This window comes from Hemitrygon akajei, chromosome 3 (assembly GCF_048418815.1).
Source record: "Hemitrygon akajei chromosome 3, sHemAka1.3, whole genome shotgun sequence".
Lineage (NCBI taxonomy): Eukaryota > Metazoa > Chordata > Chondrichthyes > Myliobatiformes > Dasyatidae > Hemitrygon > Hemitrygon akajei.
In genome coordinates, this window is record NC_133126.1 from 177,163,262 (window position 1) to 177,182,177 (window position 18,916).

Sequence of the window (18,916 nt, forward strand, 5' to 3'; positions counted from 1 at the left end):
TTTCTCCTCCCCCACAACCATCCTCCAGCCACACAGCTGCAAGAAGCTAGAGCTGAAAGCTGGTACTGCTACAAACCATGTCATGGATCACAATTTCCTGCTGACCTGAACAGATGAAACACTTATCTACTGGGAATTAAATGAGATCTACCATTACATTCAACCTGGTCGCACTCTCCAGGCTGCTGCGGGGGAAACAAACAGTGACCGCCTCTTCACTCACTTCTCAGCTCAGTCTCGCCCGCTCACTCCATTCACAGTCATAGAACTCTACAGCACAGAGACAAGTACTTCACCCCATCTAGTCTGTGCTATTCTGCCTAGTCCCGTCAACTTGTACCTGGACCATTGTCCTCCATTCCCCTCCCATCCATGTTTGCTTGTGCTTGTTATGTACCATGTTGTATGACGTGGCCAATCATGGTCTTTCCATGACCGTCATTGTTCTTGGCAATTGTTTCTACAGAAGTGGCTTGCCATTGCCTTCTTCTGGGCAGTGTCTTTACAAGGCGAATGACCCCAGCCATTATCAATACTCTTCAGGGATTGCCTGCCTGGTGCCAGTGGTCACATAACCAGGACTGCTGATATGTACCAGCTGCTCATACGACCATCCACAACCTGCTCTTGTGGCTTTATGTGACCCCGATCGGGGTGTTACACCTTGCTCAAGGGTGAACTGCAGGACAGTGGAGGGAAAGAGTGCTGTACACCTCCTGTGGTACACCTCCACACTGCCCCCCCCCCCCCCCACGCTTTGTCTTAGTCAGTTTTGTCTAGTTGAGAGTTGAAGGCAACTGGGGAATGATCTTTTTTTTTGTTGACCACTAATTGGAACTCCATACGGCACCCAACTCATCCATGTGCTTGTCCAAATTTCTCACAGATGTTGAAGTCAAACCTGCATCTACCACTTCTGCTGGCAGTTTGTTCCACTCTCACACCACCATCTGAGTAAAGAAGTTAATTCTCTTTTCTTTTTCAAACTTTTTATTACATTTCAAATTAATAAACATAGTAATATTGATAATGGTACATAGAGATCGGGATTACATTAATAACGGTTAACATGCAAAAACACATATTTCAAGTAACAAATGGAGTTTAGCCTCCCAATCTCTTAATAACCAACCATGAAAAAGATATTTTATAAAAAGAGAGAAAAAAAACCCTAAACTAAGAAAAACTAAACTAAAAAAAAACAAACAAATATTGGGCTGCCATGTTTCATCGGTTAAAATTATAATTTGTCGTTAACTCCGCTCCTCTATACATGAACAAAAAAGTTACTAGAAAAGGATTCAGAAAGGGTAAGAAATTAATTCTCATCTACCCCTTAAATATTCCATGCTTCACCCATAACCTATGACATCTAGTTCCAACCTCAGTAGAAAAAGCATATGTGCATTTACCCTATCTGCATCCCTCATAATTTTTATACCTCTTATCAAATCTCCCCTCATCCTTCTACACTCCAGGGAATAAAGACCCAACCTGTTCAACATTTCCCCATAACTCTGTTCTCTTGTCTCAGCAACATCATTATAAATTTTCCCTGTACTCTTTCCATCTTATTGATATCTTTCTTGTAAGTACTGTGCGTACTCATGCTTTGTCTTAGTCAGTTTTGTCTAGTTGAGAGTTGGAGGCAACTGGGGAATGATTTTTTTTTTGTTAACCGCTAATTGGAACTCTATTTTGTTATTATTTTTATTTCTAACATCTCTATAAGATTACTCATCTTTGCTGGTTTCATAATAAAGGATCAAACGTACTTTTTTTTAAGCTTGGAACTTAGTTATTTGGAAGCGTGTCACACAGTGTCAACTCCTGTACTCCATCTCTCTGCGGTTTTGCTTTGTTTTCAAGTAAACCACACATGAGAGATGAAAGAGAAATTCATGCTACTGCATATTATTATGACATACTCAGCCATAGGCAGGTTATGAAATAGTTGCTGAACATGGCAGAAATTTGGAAGGTGGGACAAAGAGTGTGTGTTTGATGTAACCAGACCCTGATCTGTACCAACCATCCAAAGCCCCCACCAATGTCTACTCAGATTGTGAAAGAGCAGGAAATAAAATTAGAATCTAATGTTATTCTTCAGCACCAAACCCTATTGAAAGAGCTATCTGTTGATCTGGTAACATAATCATAGCAAAGTCTTTATTTAACATGAAAGTTGCAGCCAATTGTTTGAAAGAAAATGCTGAATAAGAAGCTTTAGTAAACCAATTGATACTGTCAGGATTATTTCACATACAGAAAGAAACCATACAGTCCGTGAGTCAATGCCAGTTTGGAGGAGAATCCAATCAATCCCATTCCCTCCTCATTTCCCTACTACTCACTCTCTCACATGCCCTTCACCTCCATCCTGATTTTTTTATTGCTCATCTCTACTGGGAATAATTTACAATCTCCAAATGTCTTACCAACCAGCACATCATTGGTTGTGGCAGGAAATGGAGCACCCAGATGAAATCCATGCAGTTACAGTGAGAACATGCTAGCTCCACATAGACAGCACTAGAGGTCAAGAAGAACACGGAATTCTGGAGCTGTGGAGCAACAGCCCTCCCTGTGTTGCCCCTGAACAATTATTTAACATTGGTGCATACTGTAACTACACTCCTTTGCTTCCAACATGTCCCAACCCACACGACAAATAACCCATAATAAACATACAACACATGATACACTACAGACAGACAGATATGGCTCCAATATCCCAGCTAATTATTACACTATAATTACAACTACATACTACTAAAAATAAGATGCATGGAATCTTCATGGATAAACATCTTAACATTTATGCAAATATTCTCTTTCTTCTTTCAATTAAGTCATGTAAAAGTCACCTAGGCCAGAGGTTACCAGCACTTAGCCCAGTTACAAGAGATCGTTACCACCACACTCTGTCGAGTCAAAGTCATGAAGCTTCTAGAGCTGTAGCTCGTCAAACCTCTGCCTCCCATAGAAGACAGATCTTGGTTAGATGCCAGTCCAGACAGCTGGTATTGGTCTTGATGCACACCTGCCACACAAATCCTCTTCTCTCTGGAAAGAATTGAATGACTCTTCCCTAGATCCATGAGTTTTGTGCCACTGTGTCATCAACTATAAGTGCAATGTCTTTTGCGAGGAAATTGCTTTTTATACCTGACCATCTCCGACGTTCCTGTAACTGTGCTAAGTACTCCTTGACTCACCGTTTCCAAAACACTCTTGACATGTATTGGACCCACATCCATCTACAGTGAGCATAAAGATGGTAAGTCTTCAGAAGCAACATGTGGTTGGGTGTCAGTGCTTCCAACTCATTGGGATTGGAGGATGCCTTAGTAATTGGATGATCATTGAGAAATAGCTTTACTTCACAAAGGACTGTCAAGATTCTAGTACCTTCATATGAAATTGAGGACCTTTCACACAGACTTGATCAATCTCTCCCATATATGGAATTATACCCAGACTTTCCCATCACTGTCTTCCAGATTCTCTGCTGGCACTCTCTTGGTATAAACTTTGGAAACGACATCCTTCCTGAAAGCTGGGTAGTCAGTGTGAAATGATTAATCCCTTTTAAACCTCTCCTTAAATTTGGAGTACGTGGTCCTGCAATCTCCTAAAATCTCATTCTTTCTGAAAGGTAAACTAATCTGGTCATGGCCATCCATCAGTTTTTCAGAATCTGCAACCAGTTCCATGAACTTGTGGTATTTTCTTGACAAACCAGGTTGTTCATCCTGACTACATTCAGGGGAGTCTGCCTTGAACTCCGCTGACAAAGCTCACCCAAGTTCAAAACTGAGATCCTGTTAACTGTCAGCTCAGGCTGTGCACAACCTTTCCCATCATTATTGTCTCCTTACAGTCAGACCCAATATTGTCCTAATTGCATATGGACCATTATTAACACTGCAAATCACCTGCAACTGTTCCACTTCTTTAGGCACATTCATCCCTGTCAGCAGCTCAAGTTTGGAATCAATTTCTGGCAAATGGACGTTTCAGGTGAGACCATCCCTGGAAATCCCTCTGTCGTGGAATGTTCCCCCTGTTGGCAGGCATACTTTCCTGAGTATAGACGTTAAGTAGATCACAATAATTTTCATCGCCTAAGCCAGCCACTTCCAATCCTGAAATAATCTAGCTACTCACAACCTTCTCTTGACCCATGGTGCATAAGAAAATGTGTGTTGAGCTTGTTCATTTGACCCACTGTGCAGGACACTGCTGTACTCCCTTGATCTAAGAAAGCATAATAACCACCACCTTGACACCCTTCTTAGACATCACTTGTATTGGAACTATAGGAAGTTTACAATCATGATCGCCAGCCCCTGTGAGGACATTGCATATCAGGGCACTACGCACTGCTGTGTCTGCTCCTTTCACAGCTTGTTCTGATTCCACATCCTTTTTTCCAGAGTGAATATGGAGTATGCTGGGATGCTTGCCTGTAATTTTTGCTGATGTGCCCTGTACACAAAACAGCCAAATCAGACATCATTTTCCTTTAGGAAGGTTATCTTCTCACTATGAGCCATTTCTCCAGCTGAGGGCATGAATCCAATGTCTGATCACCCTTGCAGAGCAGAAAAACCTTTTTGATTGATGAGATTATTTCCCTTCCAATAGTTCCAGGTTGAGCTTTAGCTTTACTTCTCACAGTGGCCACAGTAGAAGCATAGCTGCTTCCTTTACCTCTAGAACAAAGTTGTGACTTAGTTTTTATCACACCTTTCCTTATTACCAATGATGGAGCCTCCTGTATATTCCCAAATACCAGGTCTGTAGCAAACTTACTTCCCTTTCAATAAAATCAACAATATCAGCAAAAGTGATCTTACAGTTGTGCCTTTCTTGCATTTCATTCTCCATTTATTCTTAAGAATATAGGGCAATTTCTTTACGACAATCGACATTGCAACTGGTCCTTAGAGAATAAATGCAGTCCTGAAGAGCTTTCACTTCATCAGATTTGATAGGTACCCAAGAAAGAGCCTTTTGCACACAGGCGCATGCAATTTTCTGTTCATTACCAAAATGTTCCTGTAATAAAGCCTTAGCTTTTGCATATTGTTTCTTAGTGTTATCCCGCTGGCAACTTCTGACAAGTTCTCCAATGTACTGTTCAAGGAAATAGAGGCAGTCACTGTCAGTTTTGCCCTTCGGTGCTGTTTTTAAAAGTCTTCATGAACGCATGATACTGCAATGGATCGCCGATGGAGATTTTAATCTCTCTTTTACGCAAGGATGATATGTGTTGTTGTTGTGCCAATAAAGTTGTTATTTCATTTTTGCTTCCTCAAGAGATCACTTAAGAAAGAAATCAGGAGAGCTAAAAGGAGGCATGAGGTTGCCTTAACAGACAAGACGAAGGAGAATCATAAGGGATTCTACAGATAAGTTAAGAACAAAAGACTGCAAGGAACAAAATTGGTCCTCTGGAAGATCAAAATTATAATCCATGCATGGATCCAAAAGAGATAGGGGAGATCTTAAATAGACATTTTTGCATCTGTGCTAACTCAGGAGATGGACACAGAGTCTATAGAAGTGAGGCAAAGCAGCAGCAAGGTTAACCACACTATACAGATACAGAGGAGGAGGTGGTTGCTGTCTTGAGGGAAATCAGGGTGGATAAATCCCCAGGTGTTCACTCGGACCCTGTGGGAGGCAAGTGCAGAAACTGCAGGGACTCTGGTAGAGATCTGTAAATCATTCTTAGGGACAGGTGAATTACCAGCATATTGGATGATAGCTAATGTTCTTCCGCTGTATAAGAAAGGCTCTAAGAATAAACCTGGAAATTATAGGCCAGTGAACACGACCCTAGCAATGAGAACATTAGTGGAATATATTCTAAGGGACTGGACATATAAGTATTTGGATAGACCTGGACTGATTAGATAAGCCAGTGGAAGTGGTCTACATGGACTTTAGCAAGGCATTTGACAAGGTCTTACATGGGAGGTTGGTTAAGAAGGTTCAGTCGCTCAGCATTCAAGACAAGAAAGTAAATTGGATTAGGTATTGGCTTTGTGGAAGAAGCCAGAGAGTGGTAGTAGATCATTGCCTCTTTGACTGAAGGCCTGTGACTAATGGAGTGTCATAGGGATCAGTGCTGGGTCTGTTGTTGTTTGTCGTCTATATCAATGATCTGGATGGTAACGTAGTTAATGGGATCAGCAAATCTGCAGATGACACTAAGATTGGGGGTGTAGTGAACAGTGAAAGACTATCAAAGCTTGCAGTGGGTTCTGGACGAACTAGAAAAGTGGGCTGAAAAATGCAGACAAATGAGAAGTGTTGCTCTTCAGTAGGATCAACCAGGGTAGGCCTTACACAGTGGATGGTAGGGTACTGAGGAGTGTGGTAGAACAGAGGAATCTGGGAACACAGGTCCATATTGCATTGAAAGTGGAGTCACACATAGACAGGATCATAAGTAAAGCTTTTGGCATGTTGGCTTTCATAAATCAAAGTACTGATTACAGGAGATGGGATGTTATGGTGAACTTATATAAGACATTGGCGAGGCCTAATTTAGAGTATTGTGTGCAGTATTGGTCACCTGCCTACAGGAAAGATATAAATAAGATTGAAAGAGTACAAAGAAAATTTACAAGGATATTGCCAGGACTGGAGGACCTGAGTTACAAGGAAAGATTGAATAGTTTAGGACTTCATTCTTTGAAATATAGATAGTGGTGTACAATATTATAAGTGAGATAGACAGGGGTCATCCAATCCACCAGTACTTCACCTGTTCCTTTTTCCCCAGTGAGACTACCATTAGAGGTCATGGGTTAAGGGTGAAAGGTGAAAAGTTTAAGGGGAACATGAGGGGAAACATCTTCACTCAGAGGGTTGTGAGAGCGTAGAATGAGCTGCCACCACAAATAGTGCACGTGAGCTCGATTTCAACACTTAAGAGAAGTTTGGGTAGGTACATGGATGTTAGGGATATGGAAGGTTATGGCCCAGGTGCAGGTCGGTCGATGGGAGTAGGCAGCTTGAATGGTCCAACACAAACTAGATGGCCAAAGGGCCTGTTTCTGTGCTATGACTCTATAATATTAGTAATACCGTTCTTGCATCTATCATATAAAATTAGTGTTTACATGCTGTAAGGGAATGCCCCCATGAACCCTTCAAGCTGTGGGATGTGGCATAGATTCAGAATACCTCATTCATGCAGGCTGAGAGTAAACACCCTGAACTAACTCTTGAGAGTCTAGCTCATGGAACAAATGAATCAACATTGACATTGGCCGTTTTCTTCTCTCTGTGTTTTTCAAAATAAGACCTCACACCACAGGACTGTCCTGCAGGAGCACTTTTATCATTTGCCACACTTGAAGCACTTAGCACATTAACTTTGACCACCTCTATGGCAAATTCTTTCCCCAACTTAAGCTGTTCTTTTCATCTCCGTAGCTCCATAGCAATTAACTGTTTCTCTTGCTCCTTCAGCACACATTTGTCCATCAGCTAGACTGGACTGCCAACACAGATGCCTTGTGCAGGAAGGCACAGAGTCGACTGTACTTCCTTAGAAGGTTGGCGTCATTCAATGTCTGCAGTGAGATGCTGATGATGTTCTATAGGTCAGTTGTTGAGAGCGCCCTCTTCTTTGTGGTGGCGTGTTGGGGAGGAAGCATTAAGAAGAAGGACGCCTCACGTCTTAATAAGCTGATAAGGAAGGCGGGCTCTGTCGTGGGCAAAGTACTGGAGAGTTTATCATCGGTAGCTGAGCGAAGGGCGCTGAGTAGGCTACGGTCAATTATGGAAAACCCTGAACATCCTCTACATAGCACCATCCAGAGACAGAGAAGCAGTTTCAGCGACAGGTTACTGTCGATGCAATGCTCCTCAGACAGGATGAAGAGGTCAATACTCCCCAATGCCATTAGGCTTTACAATTCAACTGCCAGGACTTAAGAACTTTTTTTTTTTTTAAAGCTATTATTAATGCTTTTTGAGTTAGTGATTTAGATGCATATCATATTATTACTGAGTTAAGTATTGTATGTAATGAGTTTTTGCTACAACAAGTGTATGGGACATTGGAAAAAATGTTGAATTTCCCCATGGGGATGAATAAAGTATCTATCTATCTATCTATCTATCTATCAATAATTGTTAATGCTGCTAATTCAGCTTGTTTCAATGCACGCAGAAGAGGTAGTAGATACAGATTTTCTTCCTGAAAGTTCAAGCACTGACATTTGATATATTGCCCCTTGGGTTTGCATCATCTTGTGGGTCCTCTGCTATCTGCATAGTCAAAGCATGCATTGGAATTTGAGAAACATCATCTGTTGGAAGGGGAGAACCATATTTACTTGTTTCAGCAACATGACCTTTAATATAAGATGTTTGGGTCAACCATTGTTTAACATTTTCTATGAATGCACTACAAAAGCCATCAATGTTTGAAAAACATCATGTTTTTCCTGCTTGTCCTTGGGCAGTAATAAGATTAGCAAGTGATGTTACTTAGCAACAGCTTCATAGATTTAATTCAAGTCCTCAAGATAAGATTGCACTGTTAAGGCATTTTATTTATTTCCCACAAGATCTTTAATTGATGATATTAAACCTTTAATTTTGTTCATATTTGTTTTATACCTCTTTTGAAAATTTTGGATTCTACCTGCTAAAGCTTACAAAGTAAATTTATTTTCTCTTTAGCCAGCCCCAACTGCAGGGTCACTGATGACATTTCCATGGTTTGATTCACTCAAGTTACTTTCTCCTCATTGTGCCGCTGGCAATTAACACTTTGCTCACCCGCAGCACATTCACAAAACGCACTGGCGATATTTCTTTCAATAAACTTGGGCAATAATCAAACTACCCGCCCATCGATAGCACCAGATCAAATAATCAGCATTCAGTTCAAATGTCGTCAACTAGGACAATATTTCAGCACTTCAATAAAGCAAAGCACCAAACCTTCAGGCAACCATGATACAATTGAGCATTGGTCCCCAATGGAAAGGCAGTGCTGACCATTCAAAGCTGTGTTCAAACCGCAAATACACAGTATGAATCAACAAAAGGTGCCAGTTAATCTACCACAAGCTGCTCAAGTTCACCAACATGGCCAAGGCAATCCTTTGCAGTAGACAGATGTTCTTTTGGTACATCTAATTTTATGTTGACAAAATATAGCGGTTACTTGAAAACAAATCAAAGCCGCTGAGAGACAGAGTATGGGAGCTGACATGGTATGGCGCGCTTCCAAATAACCAAATTCCAAGTCAAAAAAGTGCATTCGATCCTTTACTATGAAATCAGCAAAGATGAATAATCTTATAGCGATATTAGAAATAAAATAACAAAATAAGTCTTCCAATTAGCGGTCAACAAAAAAAAATCATTCCCCAGTTGCCTCTCACTCTCAACTAGCCTAAACTGACAAACTAAGACAAAGCGTAAATATGTAACTATACTCATTTGCTTCTACCATACCCCAAGCCACATGACAGATTACCCACAATAAACCCACAACACAAAATACCAGTACAGACAGACAGAAAATAAATCCATGGCTCCTCCATATGTTCTTGCAACATAGTAGGTTAGTGCATCCCACTCTCTCAGTGCAGAGAGAGAACTTAACAACCAGATGACTAATTTCACCACTACAATTTTCTGTACTATGGAAACTGATCCAGTGGAAAATGGCAATTAAAGCTAAACTGATTTGAGACCTGCTGGTTCACTTAAAATAAATAAAGAAGAAATAAACATTTTATGATATTTTTTAAATGCATTAGCATTTTTATTTTCTTGGAAGGTTAAGAAGAATCTTATTACCAGACACTCTAATAAACTTCTACAGATGTAGTGTTAAAAAATGACCAGCTGCATCATAGCCTGGTCCAGAAGGGCCTGCTACCAAATTATATCTCTAAATTAAAAATGAAATAAATTTGAATGCACAGGAATGTAGAGTCATGGACAGAGTCATCTCACATTACATTCTACATTACTAGATCATCTGGATCATGCGATCTTTTCACAGCTACAACTAGTCAGGAGGTGCAGAAGCTCGAAGTCCATCACTAGCAGGTTTAAGAGCCGTAACTTCGCTTGATCCATTCAGTTCTAGAACCAATCAGCAAAACCCAAATCACAACAGTTTAGCCACACAATGGCCACTTTTTCCTAATTGTGTTCTTCCTTGTAAAATCATATGTGCATTATTTACGTTTAATTTATCTTTCTTTTGTGAATGCTCTTTATATGATGTAGCACTGCTGCAAGTAATTTTATTGCTGTACTTGTGCATACATCCACATGTGCAAATGACAACTTACTTCTGATTTTTCAAATTTAACCTTCAAGGCCTTAAAATCTCTTAAAGAAATTTGCAACAGATGAAATGGCATTTTGATGTTTTGTCATTGTTGTAAACTCTCTGACATTCTTTATCAACTGGTATGTCTCTTCCACCTGGAACAAACAGGACCTTAGATTTTTTACTGAACTTCCCCACACTACTATGTTGGTCAAGACTTCTATAATGTCGTCTCAGGGAGCAGAACATGAACTCTCCTAATTTCCACAAGGAAAATTGCATAATTACAATAGAAAGGGATCAGGGATCTCTCCCAGACAGATCCTCCTAAGACATCTTATTATTGAGAGACTGATGAGTTCACAAAGCATTTACTTGCTAAAATGATAGTGTGGCTGAGACGTTATAACACTCTAAGCACAACGTATCTACAAGATCATTACGTACAGGAGGTCCAGGCTTGCCCATCATTCCAGCATCACCATCTTGACCAGGCCGGCCTGGCAGCCCTCTCAAACCTATGGGTCCAGGATCACCAGGAACTCCTTTCTCACCTGTTGAAGGAGAAAGTCACAAGTATTTTACTGCCAATGCCTTGCTCAATACTAAACAGTAACTGCATCTTAAAAGTCTTCCACTGAACACAAAGCTATTTGATTCTTTTCCAAAATATGTGGAGGTGCTTTCTATGGATAAGAGTGCACCAGTGAGAAGTTCTTGATGATAAGAATAGATTGTACAGAGTTAATGGCCCTCATCCTCTTTCATCACATTTGTGTTTGTAAGTCCAGCAAGTTTACCAAAATTATGTGCATTTTAGCAATAGTTATTACTGCTCCATCAGTTAAAAGAATAAATAATAATGTGATTTCCTTTATACAGTTCTCAGCTGACTATTTTTTTCATTGCTACCATATATTCCCAGAATACACTTAATATCACTGGCTTATGTGCTGAGATTTGTTGTTTAGTGGCAGCAGTTAAACCTTCAGTTATACTATTCATATACTCATCCTGTTAACTTATTCTCCTTCCAGGTTTAATTCAAGAGTTCTTTGCATCACAACTCTAGCTTTCAATTGTGAATACCTGTAGGTCCTCCTCAGCAGATTGGATGCTTATAGACCAATATGTATGTGTGAAGAAAGTCAATCTCTATGCTAATGACCTTAGAAATTCTATTGGGCATTTGTGCAACATGGGACAAAAATTAACCAACAATATGATTGCTGCTTCATGCATGCAAGTTGTCTTTAAGCTTTAATTAGAGGGCTTTGGCATTATTTTAGATGAACAATTCATTCCAAGTGAACCCCAATGAACAATTCATTGGGAGTCCAAGTGATCCATCTCTTTCATGTTGCTTCTTCTTCATATAATGTTCCTGGTATTCACAGGCAACTCATATTTCTGCCAGCACTATGTCCTCTCACCCAGAGTATAAGACCACAAGACATAGGAGCAAAATTAGGCCATTCGACCCAACGATTTTGCTCCACCATTCCTGATTTATTATCCCTCTCAACCCCATTCTCCTGCCTTTTCCCCTAACATTTGATACCCTTACTAATCAGGAACCAATCAACCTCTACTTTAAATATACCCAATGACTTGGCCTCCACAGCCATCTATGGCAATGAATTTCACAGATTCACCTCCCTCTGGTTAAAGTATGCCCACACACTTCACAAATCTCTGCCCATTCATCTCCCACCTACCAATATTGTGATCTGATATCCTAAGAATGAAAAAAAATACAGATGCTGAAAATCTGTAATAAAAACAAAAAAACAAAAAAAAATGACGAAAACACCTAAGCAGCATCTATGGAATGAGTAACTGTAATGTTTCAGGTCTGATCTCCATCAGAAGCTCGCCTGTGACGACATAGAAGTTTATAACATGATGAGAGGTATGGACAAAGCGGATGGCCATAGTGTTTTCTCCAGGGTTGGAGAGTCCAAAATGAGAGGCAAGAAATACAAGGTAAGAACACAGAACATTACAACACAGTACAGGCCCTTCGGTTCATGATGTTATGCCAACCTTTTAGGGAAGAGATTTAAAGGAGACTAAGAGAAACTTAAAAGACATCGCAACAGCAAATATAACGGCAAAATTCAAAAGCATTTGGATTGGTATACGTAGAAGGGCTTGGAGAGTGATGGGCCAAGCACAAGCAACTAGGACTAGAAGGGAGGATGCTGTAGATGATATGGGCTAATTGGGCCATGCTGTACTGCCCTAGGAGTCCACTTGAGCCAATTTTGTTTCTCTAGTCCCTCGGTCCTACCCCACCTGTCAGCCAACATGTGCTCACTCTCATCGGCAGACCTCAGCACAGATCGCCAGCGCAATGGAATTCAGTGCTGATGAGGAAGTTCTTGTACCAAACTGGCACTGCTTCCATCTCTACCCCCTACCTAACGCCTTCAACCCTTTCTTAAAAATGCACACTACAACTTTCAGCCTATAATTTGATAAATTCGATGAACATGTGATAATTGAATGAATGAAATTACAACAAAATGTTAGACCCTTCTCTCTGTATATGCCCAAAAGTTAGTGAAATATAAACAGTCCTTAACCATAGGTTATAATCTTTAACTATTATTTCAAATTATACAAGTTAATTAACTTCCAGTACCTTACATATTATAAGTTAGGAGGTAACACCATGGAAGTATTCAACAAAGAAGAGGACACATCATGACAATATTATGTAGCATGTTTCAGTAACTGTATTCAGGGCTGGCTTTACCTTTCCTTCCATTTTTGGAGCAGTCTCCTTTCCAGCCCTTTGCACCAGTAGGCCCCGGCAATCCTGGAGCTCCCTGTGGAGTAAATAATGGTATTCGGGTAGCATAACCTGGTTTCATTTTGGGGTAATTCACTTTTTCTTAATTCCGGAACAAAGGCATTTTGCTACTGGGTAATGAACTAGTTGTGCGTACCAACCCCCTTAATATCATGTTTACCAGTGACAGCTCAAAGCCTGTTCTACATTCCACACTGCATTCATTTCAACATTAAGAAAGAACTTCAGGAGAGCAGTTATGCTTGATCTGCAACATGTAGTAAATTCAGTGGCACAGTAGTGCAGCGGTTAGCATGTACATTATAGCCGCAGATGTAGGATCGAGGCTCAATTTCCATCATGTCTATAAGGAGTTTGTACATTCTCCCCTTGACCACATGGTTTTCCTGTTGGTCCTCTGGTTTCCTCCCACATTCTAAAACCGTGCAGGTAAGGTTAGAGTTAGCAAGTTGTGGATATGTTACATTTGTGCTGGAAGGGTACTGACATTTGTGAGCTGCCCTAGCACATCTTGGATATGTTGGTCATTGACACAAACAACACATTCCACTGTTTCTTTCAGTGCTTCAATGTCCATGTTACAAATAAAGCTAATCTTTATCTTCTTTAAATCAGAACGGATGATGGCAGCACACCATCACCTTCTCGAGGGCAATTACTAAATGAGCATTAAATACTGGTCTTGATAGCATGCTCCATACCATTTAGAAGAACGATTTAAAAAAGACTTCCATTCTAAGCCAGATTTGAACCAGTTTCCCAGTTGTCAACCAATTCCTTACAATGCCACTGCTGATATAGAATTACAATCAACAGGTGTACAAGTTACCATGTTCATGTGAATCAACACACACCACAAACTACTGCTAGTTAATTTAAAAATTCCAAATGGACAGCATTTCAAGTAGTTTTTTTTCATGAATTATAGGTTCTTAGGCCATTTACAAACAATGTACTGTGCTCACAGCAAGTCCGGGCAATCCCATAAATCCTGGCTGTCCAGAGATACCACGTACTCCCTTTCTTCCAGGAATTCCAGAACTCCCTGGGATGCCTGGTTTACCTGGGTTTCCTGGAGGTCCTATCAAATTAGGGCAGCAGCTACAATTTCCTGGATCTCCTGCCAAAACAAACCATGAGAACAGAAGAATGTTAGAGCAACAGTCCTTTGGCCCTAGTGCCTGAACCATCTTTCAATAAGCTAACGTTAACATTTGGATGCCCTATCCCTGTAACTAAAGATGTATTGATCTGGACTTCGATATATCAAATGATTCTCTGCAGCTGTCGAAGGTAGAGAATAGCAATGATTCACAATCCAGTAAGAGAGGTTTCTCTTCATCTCATTCATGAGTGGCTAACCCCCATATTTTGAGAGTATGCTTGAAACTTGCAATTGCCTGACCTCACCTTGTGAAATCCCCTCAAAGTCTTCCATGTTTCAATGAGATGCCCTTGTATTAGTCTGTCCTGTGAGAGCTTAAACCTATCCTGTTCAATATCTCCTTATTCAACAGAGCAATCTAGTGGATCTGTGCTGAACCAATTCAAATGCAAGGTTTTCATTCCTGTTACCTTAACAAAATATAACTGTGTATCTAACATTTTACACAAGGTACACAAAATTATGAGGGGCATAGACAAGGTAAATGCAAGTAGGGTTTTTCCACTGAGGTTGGGTGAGACTAGAACTTGAGGTCTTGGGATCAAGCTGAAAGGTGAAATGTTTAAGGGGAACATGACTGGGGAAATCCTTCACTTAGAAGGTGGAATGAGCTGCCAATGGAAGTGGTCGATGTGAGTTTGATTTCAACATTTAAGAGAAATTTGGATAGGTACATGGATGGGAGGGGTATGGAGGGCTATGGACCCGGTCGGTGCAGGTCAATGGGACTAGGCAAAATAATACTTTGATACAGACTAGATGGGCCGACAGGTCTGTTTCTATGCTGCAGTGTTACATGACTCTATGATTTTATGACTTACCCTTTAAACCTACTGTTCCTCTTGGACCTGGAATCCCTTCACTGCCACCTGGACCTGGTGGGCCTCGTGCTCCCAGTGAGCGACAAATAAAACCTGTACTTTCATCCAGACAAAAGTAATCAGTGTGCACAAGGGCAAATTTAGACTTCTACCACATTACTGTAGTCATTTCTTCAGCTAGCAATCCATTAAATAACATATCAGTTCTGGGCTTCAGTTTCATTTTGAGAATTCAAGCAAAGCATTTGAAGAAGTACATAGAAGTACACAGTAGCATAGAGGGTATTACAGCGCCAGCTGTAAGATCAGGGTTTGATTCCTGCTGCAGTCTGTAATGACTGTGTACATTCTCCTTGCGACCATGCAAGATTCCTCCAAGCTCTCTGGTTTCCTCCCACTATTCAAATATGTACGGGTTCGGGTTAGCGAGCTGTGGGCGTGCTATGTTTGTGCTGGAAGTGTGGCAACACAGCAGGATCCTCCCTGATCTGATCTGATGCAAAAATGACATGCTGTATGTTTCGATGTACACGTGACAGACAAAGCTAATCTTAATCTTAATGGTGGTGGTAAGTGACAAGCATTAAAACTCATCCTTGATCATGTTTGACCTGGTCTCCTGCAGTCAGGATTCAAAGCTGGGTTCAAGGTAGACACTTGCTTCTTGTTTTGTATTCGCAAGCTTTTTAGAGACCATTAATCTTTGCAGAGAAATAAAGGATTTTAAGATATCTTTTAGCCCAGCTACAGTGTACTCTGGGAGAAATGAATGAACACTAACAGCACAAAAAAAAAAATTGCCAGAAGCACTGAGCAGGTCTAACAAGGATTGTAGAGTGAAAACATTTTAGGTAGGGATGCTTAATGATCTGAATAATTCTAGGATTTTCTGTTTTTGGTTATTTACACCTTTCCCTTTTTTTTCCTCCAAGTACATTATTTTTCAAATAATCATCCACATATTTATGATTTCATATACCTGTACTGCCTTTTGGACCTTGGAAACCAGCGGGACCCTCCACCCCTGGGAGGCCTGGAAGACCATCCGCCCAATGGTAGACTAGAGAAGTTTCTCGACCTGGGCGGCCGAGAAAACTTATCAGCGGTTCGGATATGAGAGGATCCATGGATGAACCAGATCGATGTGCGTCTCTTCCTTTCTGTCCTGGCATTCCTTTAGGACCCAGAAGACCCGGAGGCCCCCTTGGGCCTGGCAAACCTGAGCAAATAAGACATCACTGTGACAATCTGAACAAAGATATTAGCTAAGAATTCAGTCAAGCAATGGTGTCATTTTACAAACATAAACCACCCCAGCAGAGTCACACAATGGTTATAGCTTTGAAGTAGCTCATCTCACTTCTAACTGCCTCCACGTAAGAGCAGTCCAGTTTGTCCCACCACCTCGCTCTTTCTCCATGCCCTGCACATACTCTCCTTTCAGATGTTTGTCCATCTCCTGTTGAATGCTATGATTTTACCTGGCTATTTAACATTTAAGAGAAGTTTGGATAGGTACAAGGATGGTAAGGGTATGGATGGCTATGGTCCCAGTGCAGGTCCATGGGAGCAGGCAGCTTAAATGGTTCAGCACAGACTAGATGGGCTGAATGGCCTGTTTCTGTGCTGTACTTTTCTATGCCTCTATGATTCAAAAATGGGTCAGAGATCTTTCAGATACCTTTTGAGGCAGCAGAGTGTTTTCCTGAGAAATTGGCATGCTTTTGGGCCATTTTCAAAACAGGGACAAGGGACGATTTTTCTCACTTTACCACACCAGCAACATTGGGTCTTACTCAAGTGAGAGTCATGCACCAGCTTTAAGTTATTTGAGATGACTCTGTGGCATCTCTAGCTGATTTTGCATTGTGCCTTGTGTGCTGCATCCCTGCCTGCTCCAAGTTGCCCTGAATGCTTCCTAGAATCATTTCATAGTACCTACTTATAGGAAATGCAAACAGGAATCTTTCCTCCCATCTATTCAGATCAAAGCCAGATCTCAGAACCAGAGAGACTCCATTATTCACTGTGCCACAACATGCTAATAACTCTAAATTATTTGCTGTATTGTACATATTGATCTTTATACAGTTTAAAAACTAGGAATAAATACCTGGTCCAGATGAGATGCCTGGAAGTCCTGGGAAACCAGGAGGGCCCCCAAACCCTGGTTCTCCATTAATACCTGGAAGACCTGGTAAGCCCGGTTCCCCTGCAACACATACCTAATGAGATTAAGAATGATCTACTTTTCTAACTCATTGACTAATACATAACATTTAGAACAGAATCTATATAAAACAGTACACATTAAATTATCATTCATTGAATAGCAGATAAGTTGTTCCAAGTCCTATTCCAGAGACTTAGACACATATCTACAGTGCCAATAAAAATGTATTCACCCCTTCCCTTGGAAGTTTTCATGTTTTATTGTTTTAAAACATTGAGTCACAGTGGATTTCAATTTTGCTTTTTGACACTGAACAACAGAAAAAGACCGTTTCGTGTCAAGATAAAAAATGGATCTCTAAAAAATGATTTAAATTAATTACAAATACAAAGCACAAAATAATTGATTGCATAAGTATTCACCCTCCAAGATATGACACACCAAATCATCACTGGTGCAGCCAATTAGTTTTAGAAGTCACATAATTAGTTAAATTAGTTACCCAATTTCCCTCGGGATCAATAAAGCATGTCTGTCTGTCTATCTGTCTGTCTGAAATGGAGATTACTGTGCAGTCAAGATGTTTCAATTGATTATAGGAACAATACATCTGTATCTGGAAGGTACAACTGCTGATGAGTCAGTATCTTGGTAAAAACTACACCATAAGGACAAAAGAACACTCCAGGCAACTCTGTGAAAAGGTTATTGAAAGGCACAAGTAAGGAGATGGATACAAGAAAACTTCGAAGTCATTGAATATCCCTTGGAGTACAGTTAAGTCAATCATCAAGAAATGGAAAGAATATGACACAACTATAAATCTCCCTAGAGCAAAAACCAAGTGACCCTGCAAGAAGGGAACTAGTGAGGGAGGCCAACAAGAGACCTATGACAACTCTCGAGAAGTTACAGGCTTCAGTAACGGAGATGGGAGAGACTGTGCGTACAACTGTTGCCCGGGTGATTCACCAGTCACAGCTTTATGGGAGAGTGGCAAAGAGAAAACCACTGTTGAAAAAAACTCACATGAAATCTCAGCTAGAGTTTGCCAAAAGGCATGTTGGAGACTCTAAAATCAGCTGCAAGAAGGTTCTATGGTCTGACGAAACCAAAGTAGAGCTTTTTGGCTATCAGACTAAATGCTATGTTTGGCGCAAGCCAAACTCTGTACATCATCAAAAACACACCATCCCTACCGTGAAGCATGGTGGTGGCTGCATCATGCTGTGGGGATGCTTCACTGCAGTAGGCCCTGGAAGGCTTGTGAAGGTAGAGGGCAAAATGAATGTTGCAAAATACAGGGAAATCTTGGAGGAAAACCTGATGCAGTCTGCAAGAGAAATGCGACTTGGGAGAAGATTTGTTTTCCAGAAAGGCAATAACCCCAAGTATAAAGCCAAAGTTACACAGGAATGGCTTAAAAACAACAAAGTTAATGTCCTGGAGTGGCCAAGCCAGAGTCCAGACCTCAATCCAATTGAGAATTTGTGGCTGAACTTGAAAAGGGCTGTCCACTCACAATCCCCATGCAATCTGACAGAGGTTGAGTAGTTTTGTAAAGAAGAATGTGGAAAAATTGCAGTGTCCAGATGTGCAAAACTCAGAGACC

General features: G+C 40.7%; 1 protein-coding gene across 1 annotated transcript in view; it reads right to left on the reverse strand.

Moving 5' to 3' along the window:
• The window catches only part of LOC140724601 (uncharacterized), a 284,720-nt gene that overhangs the window by 103,558 nt on the left and 162,246 nt on the right, over positions 1-18,916 (reverse strand). Inside the window, exons 20-25 of the mRNA XM_073039025.1 lie at positions 17,245-17,343; positions 16,111-16,350; positions 15,132-15,224; positions 14,111-14,265; positions 13,089-13,161; positions 10,775-10,881 (exon numbers count right to left, since the gene is read on the reverse strand). Coding sequence (XP_072895126.1) covers positions 10,775-10,881; positions 13,089-13,161; positions 14,111-14,265; positions 15,132-15,224; positions 16,111-16,350; positions 17,245-17,343 — 767 coding nt within the window. The remainder of the gene's footprint in view (positions 1-10,774; positions 10,882-13,088; positions 13,162-14,110; positions 14,266-15,131; positions 15,225-16,110; positions 16,351-17,244; positions 17,344-18,916) is intronic.